The following is a 16,208-nucleotide window of genomic DNA, read 5'->3' on the forward strand; positions in this document are numbered from 1 at the left end:
TCATTTTCCTAGCGATACAGGAAGACATTCTTCTACAGATGACAAAGAAGAAAACAAAAAAGGAGGTTTGGGAGTCCTTGAAAAGAAGATATATTGGTGTTGATCGAGTACATAAGGCAAGAATACACACTCTCAAAAGTGATTTTGAAGCCCCACGGATGAAAGATGGGGAGTCTATCGATGAGATCATAACAAAATTGAGTGGAATGATTTCATAGTTTAGTAGCCTTGGTGAAACCCTTAAAGACAACACAGTAGTGAGAAAGCTACTTGATTCAATGCCATACAAATATCTCCAGTTGGTGGCATCGATCGAGCAATACTCATACTTGGATCTCATGTCTTTTGAGGAAGAGATTGGCAGACTTAAGGCTTACGAGGACCGAATAAAGTGTTATAGCAGCCAAACGAGTGGGGAAGCAGGTTTGTTACTTACTCAAATATAATACAAGCTCAATCAAAAGTATTCACAGGGTGGGTTCTCAACAGGCGGTAGAGGACGTGTCCCATTACACCATGATAGAGGGGGTCGATCTGGTGGTCGAGGTAGAGGAAATGTACAAGGTAGAGTTGGTTGAGGCGGTTCATTGGCGCCTCGTGACTGATATAATAATCTCCAAAGAGGAAGGGATAAGAGTCGTATTAAGTGTTTCAATTGTGAGGAATACAATCACTTTGTATTTGAATGCAGGGCACCAAAAGAAAAAGGAGATGAGGCAAACTTGACTCAGACGAAAGAAGAAGGAGTTGCTTTATTGTTGATTGTCCATGGTGAAGAGTCAAACAACATGGTGCTACTAAATGAGGACAAAGTTTATCTAGGACAAAAGAACAACAACAAAGACCTATAGTACTTGGATAATGTGGCCAATAACCATATGACCAGTGTGAGAAGTTTCTTTTCTAAACTATATGAAAAAGTAACTAGGCAGGTATGATTTGTTGATGGGTATAAGGTGAAAATCATCGGAAAAGGAATTATCTTGTTTGAATGCAAGAATGGCGAGCAACTACTTATACCCGAGGTATATTTCATACAAGCTTTACATTGTAATATTTTGAGTTTGGGGTAGATGACTGAAGAATGATACAAGGTTGAGATGTACACGAGTACCTACGTGTGCTTGATGAAAGTGGAAGGTTAATTATAAAGGTAGAGTGATCCAAGAATATGTTGTACAAGATCACTCTACACACTTCTCAACCTGTGTGCCTGGCTACTAGCCTTGATGACGATGCTTGGTTATGACATGCAAGGTTGGGGCATGTAAACTTTAGGGTCATGAATTCTATGATTGAAAAGGGCTTAGTACAAGGTGTACCAAGAATAAAGCATCCCACACAAGTGTGTGACAGGTGTTTGGTCGGGAAACAAGCTAGACAACCATTACCGAAAGAGAGATTGTGGTGAGTGAGTAGACCTCTCGAGCTGATTCATGCTGACCTTTATGGTCAAATAGCACCACAAACCTTGGTTAATAACAGGTACTTCATGCTAATCATTGATGATTTTAGCCAATACATGTCGATACAAAGGCTCAAAACAAAAGACGAGGCTTTTCAGGCTTTCAAGAAGATCAAAACGTAGGTTGAAAATGAGAGCTCATATAAGGTGAAGGTACTATGGACTGATCGGGGAGGTGAGTTTACCTCCCAAGTCTTTTCAAAATTTTGCAGCAAAGAAGGCATCAAAAGACACCTAAATTCATCGTACTCGCCCCAACAGAACGGCACAGTTGAGCGTCACAATCAAATTGTTCTTAAAGCGACAAGATCATTCTTGAAGACGATAAATGTGCCAGAAAGTTTATGCGGTGAGGCAATTCATCACGCAATATATGTCCTAAATAGGATGCCAAAAAAAGTTGTGAAGAATATGACACCATATGAAGGATGGAAGGGAAGAAAACCAACACTTTAACAAGTTAAAATGTTTTGTTGTCTTGCACACACGAGGAGACTGGTTAGAAGCCATGAAAAGTGAATTGGACTCAATCGGGAAAAATAACACGTGGAGACTAGTAGAGTTGCCTCATGGCCATAGACCTATTGGGTTGAAATGGGTATTTAAGCTAAAGAAGGATGTAGAAGGAAAGATAACAAAACAAAAAGCCCGGTTAGTTGCGAAGGGATATATACAACAAAAGGGGGTCGATTTTGATGAGGTTTTTGCTCCTGTGCACGATTAGAGACGATTCGTTTGCTACTTACTCTTACAACGATGAAAGGATGGAAAGTTCATGATCCCGATGTGAAGTCAACATTCTTAAACGATGATGTACAATAAGAGGTATATGTTTCACAACCGGATGTGTTTATTATTATAGGAAAAGAACACTTAGTTTACCGCCTAAATAAAGCTTTGTATGGGTTGCGATAAGCTCCAAGGGTGTGTAATGTTAAACTCAACAAGACACTCAAGCAACTAGGGTTTTAAAGGTGCCCTCACGAGCAGGCAGTGTATAGATTTCATGACTCAAAGAAATTATTGAGAGTTGGAGTGTATTTAAATGACCTAATGGTGACAGGTTCAAGTGAAGTGAAAGTGATAGAATTCAATAACCACATATAAAAGGTGTTCGATATGAGTGACTTGGGGATGTTGTCCTACTACCTTAGAATAGAGGTGATACAAAGTCAATAAGGCATTGCAATCAGCCAAGTGGGGTACGCGAAGATATTGTTAGTAGTAGTCGGAATGGCAGAATGTAATGAGTCAAAATACCCGATGGAACCAAAGCTAAATTTAAGGATCAATGAAGATGAAGAGATGGTGAATGCTATTGAATACCAGTGTCTCATTGGAAGTCTACAGTATCTGATACATACAAGCTCATACCTTAGTTACTCGGTTGGAGTGGTCAGCCGATACATGGAATCTCTTAGACTAAGTCAGCTCAAGGAAGTAAAGTATACTCTAAGGTATGTTAAGGGTACAATCAATCATGACCTGGTGTAAAAACGGGGTGGAGATGGAAAACTGATTGGTTACAGTGATAGTAGTCATGGTATGGGCCGTGATTATGGAAAAGGCACAACATAGATGGCATTTTATCTCTTTGGGGATTTGATCACATGGAGTTCACAAAAACAGAAAACTGTGGCTCTATCTTCATGCGGATGGGAATTCATGGTTGCAACATCAACATAATGTCAAGCATTGTGGTTAAGAAGTTTGTTGAAGAGCTTGACCAACTGCGAGAATGGAAGAGTTAAGTCGTATGTAGAAAATAGGTCTACAATTGAGCTCATGAAGAATCATGTTTTTCATGGTAAGAGTAAACACATCGACACCCGCTATCACTTTATCCACGAATGTGTGGAAAATGGTTTGATTTGTGTAGAACATATAAGTAGGGAAGAACAAAGGGTGGACACCTTGAGTCCTTGACAAAAGCATTACCTCGAGTAAAGTTTGCTGAGATGAAAAGCCTTCTAGGAGTAGAGAAGATTGAAGACTCAAATCAGAATTAGAGGGGAGAATGTTAGATTTAATTCTGACTTAGTCATAGTTTGACCGGGTATGGTGGAAATAATGGTTAAACTAGTTACCTATAGATTAGGAGTACATGGGTTTATTGCTTTTTTGTTTTTCGAGCCATTTTTGTAGCTTTAAATAGTAGTAGAAGTAATGCATTTTGTATTCAACAAGTTTGTTTTTCAATTGCGAATAAAACCCAGAAAATTGCCTTAATAGTTGTTTAATGCAGACCTTGATCCAACATACCATAGATCAGGGTCGTTCCAAACATATTTTGGGCCCAAGACAAAAGAAGAAAAAAGGCCCTTAAAATACACATATTTCATTAACCTTTTTAGAACAACTCAATAATTGAAAGAAAATTATTTATACTAGCTTCTAAATATAATATTTTCGATTTTAACATTTCATGTATTTAAAGAAAAATAATTCTTCTAGATTTTTTAGATGAAAAATTATTAATGATATCTTCAAGATCTATCTTTTCTAACATATTATTAATAAAGTTCATAAAAAAATCGTTTCCCTTTAAAAAAAAAATGGGACATGATTAGTGGCCCTTATCGCCCATCCTCGGACGGGCTTACCATAGACCTCCTTGAATGGAAGATTAATCTTCCCAAAAATGTGACAAACTCGTTGCATTTTCGATTATATATGATCCCTAAGCATATATAACTATTAAGCAATTATATATAAGAAATGCGTTAAGTTTCTTTGGTTAAATAATTAAAGATAATGATTTTGATCAATTACTTCAAATTGGTCAAGGTTTTGTTTAAATTCCAATATAAAATTCGAAACTTAATAGAAATAGATCATACTAGAGGGATTGAAATCAAAATGGTTGGAAATCTGACAAAAACTTAATAGACAGATGCATGAAGTTAGATTTTTTTGATTTGATGTGGAACTCCATACAGCAATATTTTGTTTTTCAAGACATGAACAATGCAATCAAGACTAAATATATTTGAAAAATGAAAAAATAACACTCAAACCAAAGTAAACCCTAAAACCCACAGTCGTCAATCTTATCGGCAAACTCCTCATCTTCTTCTTGCATATCCATTGGAGGAGTTTGATTCAAATCGAATTTAAAAACCACTTCACGTCTGCCCTTGGATTCTTGATCAGCCTGTATCTGCCTTAGTATCTCGCTTGGTTGGGTGATAGACTGACGACCAAGACGCAGTTCCAGTTCCAGTGCTTCTAAATCCTGGTCATGATCCACTTCCTTCAATCCCACACGTTTTTTCATGGACGGTAGTTTACAACTTGACGCGTGACGCCCTCTCTTGCGGGTCAACTTCCACCTAAGCACTGGGGGCAGCATTGAATAATCAGCCATCTTGATCACAGTAGGGATTTTAGGCACTGTGAAGAATGTCTTCCAATCGCCATCAGAATGACCCTCCATGTGAACGTAAAGGAATTCCATCGTCTCAAACGTGTTTTTGCATAGATTACAAACTGTTTTACCATCATCGTTTACAAAATCCACGGTGAAATCTTTTGCTTGTTGCGGATGTTGTAGTCTTATCTTTCTCATATCTAGGGGCTTCTTGGACTTGGTTTCTTTTGTGGGTTTGACAAGAGCGGCTGTGGAGTTGGATGCGACGGCGTTAGCATGATTAATCGCCATGTAATACTCTGTAGTGAATAGTGATTATGCATGTGAAGCGTGAAGTGAAGGATACATGATTATATATATAGTGGTAGTTTAGGGTTTAATGAAAATGTAAAAGGAAAGTCTATATGTGCTAGGAGACCTATACAAAATATTTTACTTGTACTTGTATACTAATTATGTTACCTGATAATTCTCGTTTTCCGGGTTTTTTTTGTTATTATTATTTTAATATTTATGCGTCAAAAATATTAATGCATTTCTAATGTTTTTGTATAATGACAAATATTTTCTTTTTATTTAACTTGTTGAGAAAATATTTTATGACGGCTACTTGTATATTTTACTTACGTCATCTTCCTATAATATGAGAATTAACTGAATATGAACATATGCCGAGACATTTTTAATATATGCAAACTTTAATAAAGCCTAACATATTTTTATCAATTTTTTTAAAAAACTATTATATATATATATATATATATATATATATATATATATATATATATATATATATATATATAATATGGCAAAATCTTTATATTTTTTAAATTGTCTAATTTATGACTTTGAAATCCACAAATCATAGATAATGATAAATGTTAGATAATCTACTTTCAAAGTTTTGCTAGTAATAATTCATTAGATTAAAAAATACGTGGGTTTTACTATGCTCTAAAATAAATATAGTGCTTTTTTTTATTGACTGTGTGAAAATAGACTAGGTTTTTTCGATGTTGGAAAAGCTTAAATAAAACTTTCAGAAAATATAGGGGTTGCAATGCACTAAAAAATAATAGTGATTTTTTTAAGAATCAAATGAAAATATGTTGGTTTTATTTGAAGTTATTCTTTTAATATATTATATAATATGAGAATCAGCTAAATATGAACATTAATTTAATTAGTGTTCATCAATTTCGATCAAATCTATACATGTATATATACTAATCTATACATGTATATCCATTGATTGACGGGATTGAATCTAATCTATACTAAGAACCGATCTTATCATAAAGATACAGGATCTTATATATTCTATATTTATCTATAATAAATGCCTAATATACAAAAGATTACAATCAAACAATTATGTTATAAGCTGACATTGTTGAACGGGTGAAGCTGGCGTTGTTGGTTCGTAGACGCTGACGCTGATGGATCAGCATGTTATGTGTTTGACTCATCAGATCATAAGGTGTAACCTTAGAATCTCTCGTATATGATGATATCAAAACTAATCTCCTTCTTTAGAGACATCAGGAGAGCTATTATAGAACTTTTCAACTTCTTTCAAGATTTCAGGCTTTACCCATCTGAATTGATCAAGTTTCCACTCATCCCGTCTTCTATTCAGCTCTAGTGATATGTACACACGATATCCTCTTTCCAACTCATAGTGACCTAGTCCTTCCAAGCAAAGATGAAATAATTGCTCAGTGGGAGCAGAAGAAAGTTCATCAGTTCGTTGAAAGCACATCTGAATTTGACTTTCGAGATAGAAAATTCTATGCTCTGGTTCTGGAATAAACATGTAATGAACAGGTTCAACACCTGTTGGTAATTCATTATTGATTTATTTGGTAGCATAAGGAAGAAAATTGGTATTCTTGGACTTATTGAGAGTACCTGTTCTTTCTGATGAGGCTAGTCTAGATGAACTTGTTGATGGACCAGCGGATGGTACCAGGTTTAGTTTCTTCACTTTGTTGAGAAGTTGTTGGATTGCCAACTTCACTTCTTGAGCATGAACACCTTTATCCTTGTTGATGATTTCAAGAATCTACATCCACTCGCTGTAGTAGAATTTGACTAGCCCACAAGCAAACATAACTTTAGTGTATTTATACTTAGTTTTATTTCTTACGAAGTGAATTTTTAGTGACTCGTTCTGTGGCTTGGTGCATCTTAGTCTGATGATGGGATCAGGCTTTGTTTTTCGAGTCAGAACATCTCCAAACTTCTTTCTATCAATCTATTCATATAGATTTGAAACAATGTGTTGTCTTTCCACATTGTTGTTGAAAAGCTTCTTAACCTGATCATGAGTTCTTTTAACTTCAACATTTTTATCAGCAAAAATAAGTTCTTGAACAAGTTTGGCAGACAAGCATTCTTGTTTCCTGGCTTCTTTCTTCTGTCGAATAGTAGCATTGTATTCCTACATGATTTGGTTAACTTCCTCGATAGGTAAGCTCCATGTTTCTTCTAGCTCATTCAGATAAAAAATGAGCTTGCTTTTCTTTTGAGGAGGTGCTGAAGTGTCACCAGCTGCAGAAGGAAGCCTTTCTTTTTCGTGGATTAAGTTGGACACCATCATTAGAGTCAGTGTCACTATTTTTTCCTTGAGGAACCTCTTGAGAAAACTTCCCCTCAAAACAAGAACCACAATATATAACATTTAATGGAACAATAGAAACAGCAGCTTGTTGCATGGAACCAAGATCCAAAAACCCTTCATAGTCATCTGTTTCTAATTGGTCACCAACGTCTGAAATGGGTTGATCAGTTGCAACATCTGTTGGATAAGGTGTCTAAGTCTGTAACTATATTTGGTATGTACTTGACCCTACCCGACATGGTCCATTTGGGTTGCACTTCACCGAAACAATTTATACGGATAATCTTTTGAGAAAAGTATAAGTTATGATTTATTAATATATTATAAGTTATATTATATTAATATGAAATCATATTATTTAATTAGTATTGATCAAGGATTAATTTATGGATCAAAAGGAATTAATTAAATATGGACTCCTATATATATATATATATATATATATATATATATATATATATATATATATATATAGGATGGGCCAAGTTCATTTAGGATGGGCTAAGCTTGCATGGATAGTCCATGGAGTTTCTAACCCATGGATCCTATGGAAATGAAAGGTCATGGGTATTAGGGTTTACATGGATGTAACCCTAATCCTCCATACTATATAAAAAGGTATTTGGCACATGAAATGGCACTAGTGTGTGAGTACAAAGGGTGGGCCGATTTCTACTTAGTGCATCTTCCAAGGTGTTTTGGTGATTTGTGATTCTACTTGAGGCATCTACATTATTGGTGCTAGGCTCTCAAGACTCCAAGCAATCAACCATAAGAAAAGGTATGTTATTCTAATAAAGTTTTATATTGAGGGCACCATATAACATGCTAGTTAGGTTGAGAACCTTGGAAAATGAAATTTGCATGTATAATAGAGAAAACATAGATCCAAGGTTTCTAGGGTTGCATGTACACCATAGGAGTGTTAGAATGCTCATAACCCTTCAGCATCAGCATCAGGAATATCAACAAAAACAATTAGCTCTAGAGGATCAGGTTTAGCTTCACTCCTTCCAGTCATCTCAGGCTGAGATGAAATAACCATCTGCATTTGCATTAGCTGAGGACCCTCTTGATAATTCTCCCCCTTTTTGGCAACATCAGATTGGGGAGGAGAATTAGGAGGAGGAGAAGGAGTTCTTGGAGGAGGATGAGATGGTAGAGGAGGGTTTGTTGATGGAGGAGGAGGTGGAGGAGGGTTATCACATGGAGAATTTGGTGGAGTGTTATCAACAACTATATCATCATCATCATCATCATCCAAGGCCATAAGTCTCTTCATTATAGCCACATTCCTTTCAACTTCCGTCAATCTTTTATCCATTGACTGAGTCAACTGCACAATTAAGGAGAGTTGGGAAAGCACGACAGTTTCAAATTTGGAGTTGGATTTTCCTTGATCACCCTGATGAAGAACAACAAAATTAATGGGGGATGGTGTAAGAGGAACCGTTTCAGCTTGATGGGTTGTATCAGCTTGAGGAGAAGGAGATGGTGTTAGAGAAGGTTCATCCTGGATCATTGGCTCAGTAGTATCTCTAATAGGAGGAGTTGACCCATGAAGTTCAGTGTCATCAGTAGGAGAAGGAGAAGTAGATGAAAAATGTATGTGATTGTTTATCCTTGGATGGGAGTTCATATTCTGAGTGAAGTCATCTCCCACACCAGCTGCTGGGTTATTTTCATCTTTATCAGTGTCTTCTCCCTTTTCAACCCCATCTTGATTACCAACTTCGGAATTCTCATCATCATTACCTTCTTCATCACCATCATCATCATTGTCATTATCCTTTTCAGAGTCTGAGGATTCAACAATATAGGGATTTTCAATCCACTTTCGCATCCTTGCAATAATAGACGAATCATCCATAGATGGGACAACATTGATGATTTTAGAGGAAAGGGCAGGAATAGGAAAGATGATCCTATGACTATCAACATAGCCTTCTTCATGAGACAACATCAACCCAAGCCAACGTGGGTAGGGAACATGTACTGGTCTTTTATTCCTAGAACAACATTTAATTGTGTGATCAAGAAGGATTTGAGCAAAATCCAATTTCTTGTTGTCAACAATGGAGTATAATATTCTTTGCTCAAAGAGATTTAGTTGATCCAAGCTTCCAGTCTTGTGACCAAGACACCTTCCAATCACACCTGTTAAATATTTCCATCCTACATTGAAACACTGACGAAGGGTGTCCCGGTAGGGATCACACATGAGGCCCTTGAGTTTGAAGTTATAACCTAGTTTTTTACGAACAGTCTTGCAACTTTCTTCAGAAGTAGTTTTAGAGTAACTATCATATAGAGGAAGACAAAGAGCAGTTCGAAGGGATTCAACATCAATAGTAACCTTATATTGACCATATCCAATTGTTCCAGAGATGGTTCGAGAAATGGTATCAACAGAGCATGTGTAGTAGAACTCACATACTTGTTTAGGGTAGAAAGGGTTCGGAAAGTTGCAGACTACATACCAAAGTGGACCGCTTTTGAAAAACTTGACAAAATCTTCGATTCCAGAATTCACGAACTATTTTGGGATTTCATCATAGAATGCCACATTTTTCGATTGAATGATGATGGTAGTGTCAAAAGCATGAGGACCCTTGATGGTGTTAGCGCTGGGAGCAAACTCGTACAAGGGATTTGACATGGTGAAACCTGTGGGGAAGATGATGATTAAGAACCTCTTGAGAGAATGCCAATTGCTTTTGAATCACTTGTGAAAATTAACCTAGGACGGTGAATTCCCAATTTATACCCAAGTAGTATCTTCTTTCTTACGTAATCATGAGAGAAGAGATATGCTCCGTAAAAATCTCGTATCCCAAGATAACGATGAACCTTTTAATCATCATTTAAAATGTTACCGTTTGGATAAGATAGATACTTTAGATATGTCATCAACATCAGCAAAATCAATCAGTGAGAGGATTGATGACTATCTAGTTGGTTTGAGATGTCTCCTGATAGCGTGGGTTAAAACTACCAGTCACTGACATAGTATTTTGAGATCTCATCAGTGTGTGGTGTCATACTTTGAATCATAAATCTCTTTTATTAGAAGAAAAATGACAAGAATGGATGGATGCGTGTAATATATCACGAACAATGATATACCCATCAGGTATGTCTAATCCATGCCCTCAGATTAATGACAAATGACTATACCCCCTCCATACTTTCGGACTAGGGACAAATGACTATGTCTAATTCATGCTCTTGGATCAATGACACATTTTTAAAGTTCTACCCTCAATGTATATCATACTCATACTCATAAGAAGATTCTACCTGATATTCATATTAATTAATTTAGGTTTATTCTAAATCATCGTATATTATTAGAAATGCTCTTAACACGTATTTCAGACAATATCAAATACTTCACACAAAAACATATATTTAATACTTTAATTAATACTTGTATTAAAATCATGTTCATGAAAGGACTATGTACTCACTTGATAAAGTGACGACTCGAAACTCGGACAACACTTCGCTTCTTGCAACTGTCTTTTCCTTTGACGTAACCTAGCATCATTATCGCTAAGTTTTAGTCTAATATTTATTGCGACTAACTATTAGTCTAGATTCATTATTAACTCAAAGTCTACTTCAAGATCTACCAGGTAAGGAACAACCATGTAGTATCATATCGGAGGTAGGGTACGTTTGGTATACGAAGTATACTGTTTAGAAATCCCACTTTAAACACCTCACTAAATCACAACCTAGACATCATCCCCATAAGTAGATCAATCAGTATAACGACTTTGAATCACTAATAAATCTTTTTTATAGGTTCATAATAACAACTTATGACTATTAATATAAGTTACACTGAAAACAGAATAGTGTAGCTTAACTTATCGGGCTTTTAACGAAAACCGGGAAATTACGCGAGCAGAACTCCGACTCTAAAAACTTCTTTCATTGGCTTTTTGATGACTCACAGTTTCTCAATCGCACCCTGAAACTATGATAAATCGAACAAGAAAGAAAGAAGGATTCTAGAGAGAGTTTAGAGGAATGGAGTAAGGAAATATGAAGAACTCATCATCTATTTATAGGGGTTTGATCATAGAGTAGACCCTAAGTTTTGTTCGTAGCTTCCATGTACAATATCTATTTTATATGCTCTTTATATGCATGCATTGGTATTTATGAGTACTAGCACTTTCATGTAGAACCTGTCGGCCAATTATCATTCTATCTCAGATTTACAAAACTGTATCAAATTTAACGCGCTCGAAGAGTAGGGACTAAGTTTCGTCCATATATTTAACATACAAGATCTATTCTCTACATTCTCTATATCCATGTGTTGGTATTTACGAGTGCTACAACTTTCATTTAGACTCCATCGGCTAATTCTCATTCTATCTCAGATTTACAAATTTGTATCGAATTCGCCGTGCTCGAAAAGTAGGGACTAAGTTTCATCCATATCTTTCGGTAAGAGCACCGTTTTTTACTGTCTTTTTATCGTTGAACTCCTATGAACAATATCTTCATTTCTTGTTTAGATTAGTTTGGCTAAAAGTCGACCGATCTAAAATTCGATTTTCGAGTTGTACACTGTTACGCTAAATCTTAGAAAAATCATAACTTCCTCAAATGAAGTCAGATTTTGACATTCTCTATATGTACACTCTCGGTTTAACGGCTACTATTACTTTCATTTAGATTACTAAGGCTAAAAATTAATTTCTCAAAAATTTAATTTTTACAATATGCAGAGTCGTACCGGTTTATCCATAAACTTTTACGAGTCATAACTTCTTCGTTATAAGTCGGATTTTGGCGTTCTTTAAATGTATGAAATCCTTATGACATATATTATAACTTTTGTTAAGATTATTTATCTTAAATAATATTCTATCAAAAAGTCATTTTTAACGCTTATTGTCTCTAAATTGACTAGTCCGAATCTGCGAGCGTTACAATTATCTCCCTTTTAGGATGATTACGTCCCATAATCATCAACAAAACAGGGCTTGTATAATGACTCCATATGTTATCTTTTCATCCTAGGTAATAATCGTAACTCTTTTTTCCTTTCAAATAAGTTTCTATCTCTTGTACTTCTTGATTGCTGGCGGTGCTCGATCTCACATAAAATCATAGAGTTTTGTAGTAAAAAGGCATATGTTATTTTTATGATTTTTATCATTTTAACAACATAACATATGAAAATATTGAGGTTTAAAACTAGTTTTTATGTGTTTATAACATATAAATGTTAAACCAGTATTTTATAAACTAGTTATAGTTTTTACATAAAATAATAATGTTTTATGTGTATTTTTGCATAAAATAACACAAGTAAGCACATGTATTCTCCCCCAAACACTCACATTAATGTGTGATTTTTCGGTTAATGTCAAGATACTTGACGTGAGAAGCACAAACTTGACGCTTTCGGATCGAACCGTCGGGATTAATTTAGTTACTTAATAAACCAAAAAGAGGTTTTGGTATAAATTAATAAGCACAGGGATTGGTTTGTCACTTAACTAAACTATAGGATTGATTTACTAAATTAAATCAATGGAATAGGACTAAATTTGTTACCGTTTCCAAATGAGGGATTGTTTTAAACATTTAGAATGAAAGTTTGAATGGTTAGGACTCATTTATTATAAATAAACCAAAAGAGGGTCTGAATGGATTATTTAAATAAACGTTTGTGGGTTTTGGACTTGTTTTGTAAAAACATTTTGGGGAGTGGGTTTTGAATTTATTTGGAAATGGAGTTTGGGAACTTTGGACTTAATTTCCAAATAAAATTTAAAGGAGGGGGGTTTAATTATTATGAAATGAAGTTTGAGGAGGATTTTCCTCCTCCCCCTATTACTAGTTTATGCATGTAGTATCAAGCAAAAAGAAAAAAAATGACTCCTTGGCCTCGGTGGTTTACGAACGAAAGCAACACATAAAAAAATTTATATAGTGGTGGTGGAGTACTCGCAGAGCAACAACATGTAAGAGATGGTGGTGGTCGGGACTGTAGCAGCAGCATGCAGTAATGGGGGCGTCTGGTGGTGGAAAAAGGTGGCTCGACTGCCTCCCGTTGCATTTTTGCCTCTGAAATGAGGGGGTAGGGTGGTGGTGAATGGAGGGAAGAATAGTGGTTTTGGCTTGCCAAAATAGTGAAAACGGTTGGAGGAGTGGTGGTTTTATGGTGGTTTTATGGTGGTGGAAAGGTTGTGTTTTTCTAACTCAAATAGGAGGAGTGGAGATGGGAGGTAAAGCTGGTGAGTTTGTGATGAAAATGAAGAAGATTTACCTTCTATTTATAACTCAAGAAGGCATGCAATCCTTGGAAACTCATACATACAATGCACCTCATACTTGGTACTTTTAGAGAAGTTTGCACTCAAAGAAGAAGGGAGGGGGTATGGAGTTATGAACATGGGCTAGGGAAGGAAAAGAGCCAAAGGGATCAAAATTTTGACTCTTGTAACTCATGTGGGCCCCAGAGTGATGTCGCAATCCCATTAATTTCCCAAAAGAATCCTCATTTTGTGTATCGAGATCCTGACATCGAATAAGTTTTTTGAAAGTGTCTTCTGATAAAGAGGAGTTCAAGAATTCTAAAAACCCAAACAGATTAATTTTTCGAGTTATAGAACTCTGGGAAACCGCGTTTAAAGTTTTGCGTCTAAATGGCCCGAAACACTCAATTTTTCAACTTTTGCAAATATTTCCGCAAAAAATATTTCGAGTATGAAATGAAATATTAGACTACATTATGAGTCCAAAAACGCTCTCGGAATTTACATCGGAGGTGTGCAAGTGCCTCAACGGCTCGATTCGGTTTTAGCAGTTTAAAGAAAATTAGTGTTTTACTGGTTTGTTTTCTTATAACTGTCATATGTTTTGCATACAAACTCCGTTTTGAACGTTTTTTATATATTTGGAAGCAGGGGAGTATGTAGTATGATATTACAATATTTGTTTCACTCGCAACTGCTTGATATGAATTTTATTTTTTTCAGACGCATTAACTAGGGTTGCAGTTTGAGCTGTTTGATTTGTTTGCAATTTATACATTTTTCAAGTAATATATCATCTGGTATCTTATAACGGTTGAAATGAACCAAATTATTCTACAAAACATGAATCAAAATTCAATGAGTCAAATTACAAAGAGATTTATTATGAATTGACTGTCTACAGTCTTTGACCTAAATTTCGGGGTGTCACAGATTATACATGTGTATGGAAAGAATGTGTGGTGACGATGAGAACCTAGAAAAAATGATTGATTGTCAATTTGATCAATTCACTAATGCACGAGGACTCTTTAGTCTTAATGTATCCAAATCAACAAAAAAAGAAAAAACTCCAATTGATTGGTGGGATTCATACGGAGCTGACACGCCCGAGTTGAGGAATTTTTCCATGAGAATTTTGAGTTTGACATGCTCCTCATTTGGTTGTGAGAGAAATTTGAGTGCTTTCAAGATGGTGATTATAAATAAAAAAATAAATTAATTATTTTTTATTACATTTTATGTAAATTTTTAGCTACAATTTTATTTTGTATTTTAGGTACATTCCAAGAAAAGAAATCGACTACATCAACAGAAGATGAACGACCCCGTGTATGTGATGTACAACTTAAAGCTAGATGGAAGAGAAAAAAAGAAAGGAAAGATACATTATCAAATAGGACTTGAAACATTGAATCTTGATGATGTTAGTTCGGATGATGAATGGATTACTGAAGAGGAGTCTTCTCATCAACATGCAGATGAAGAGTGGATTAGTCATCTTGATGGTTCAAGTTCAAGCAAGTCGCATACCCATGATGGTGGTGAAGATGAAGAATTTCTTGAAATAGCTATAAGAGATCAATTGCGTGAGTTATTGATTTATTACATGATTATATAAATTAACAATGATAGATTTTAGGTTGATATATTATGTTTTCCTTTCATTACAGGTGTGGGTAGTGGAAGAGAATTAGGAGAAGATGTTTTTGATTTAGGAGGAAACAATAAGGAAGCACCATTTGTTATGCTAGACTAGAATTGATACTATTTTGCTATTATTTTTGGGACATTCTCATGTTTTAAGTGTTTTGTAACTTTTGAATGGTAAACTGGTTGATGGGGATGTATTTTTTATATTTTAAACTTATTATTATGTCATTTTTGGTAGGATCTTAAGATCCCGATTCCGATCTTACGATCCTAATCTTGCAAAGCCAAAAATGATCCTACATTGTATCCCGATCTTGACAACCTTGATATCAAATTCACTATCTCAAATGTAGCTTACGTTGTGGACCTCAAATATAACTTGATAAGTGTCACTCAACTTACTGATGCTAATCGACGGGTTGAGTTCTGCAAAAAGCGCAACTATGTTATGACTTAAGATCAGAAGGAATGCCTCATGAAATCTAATCGGAACAAAAATATGTATATCTTGGATATCATTTTGATTTTCAAAAAGCCACAAATGTGTTTTCTAACCAAATCAGATTCAGGTGTCAACTAGCTATGACATCGGAGACTTGCTCATTTGAACTTTCGATACATGTATGATCTCGTTTCTGTTCAAATGGTCCAATGATTACCTCTCATTTAAGTTTGACGACGACCATCTATGTGTTGCATGTGAATTCGGGAAACAATCCAAGAAGGGTCATCCTGTTCTAGTAGAAAAGTCAATTTCAAATCCACTTGAACTTCTTCACATCGACCTCTATGGTCCCTTGGCACTTGAAA

General features: G+C 35.5%; 1 protein-coding gene across 1 annotated transcript; it reads left to right on the plus strand.

The window, feature by feature from the left end:
* The first annotated feature begins 14,700 nt into the window (after nt 1–14,700).
* Nucleotides 14,701–15,504, plus strand: LOC111878051 (uncharacterized). The gene is made up of 3 exons (XM_023874564.1): nt 14,701–14,940; nt 15,025–15,334; nt 15,419–15,504. Exons 1-3 carry the CDS (start codon nt 14,701–14,703, stop codon nt 15,502–15,504), a joined length of 636 nt encoding a protein of 211 aa, XP_023730332.1.
* The last annotated feature ends 704 nt before the right edge of the window (nt 15,505–16,208 follow it).

The sequence above is a fragment of the Lactuca sativa genome, chromosome 8 (assembly GCF_002870075.4).
Source record: "Lactuca sativa cultivar Salinas chromosome 8, Lsat_Salinas_v11, whole genome shotgun sequence".
NCBI lineage: Eukaryota > Viridiplantae > Streptophyta > Magnoliopsida > Asterales > Asteraceae > Lactuca > Lactuca sativa.

Excerpts from the sequence above, each read along its gene's own strand:
- LOC111878051 (XM_023874564.1), top strand. The coding sequence starts at position 14,701 with ATGTGTGGTGACGATGAGAACCTAGAAAAAATGATTGATTGTCAATTT. Across the intron at positions 14,941-15,024 it reads ATTTGAGTGCTTTCAAGATG|GTACATTCCAAGAAAAGAAA; the intron begins GTGATTATAAAT and ends TTTGTATTTTAG. Across the intron at positions 15,335-15,418 it reads AGCTATAAGAGATCAATTGC|GTGTGGGTAGTGGAAGAGAA; the intron begins GTGAGTTATTGA and ends CTTTCATTACAG.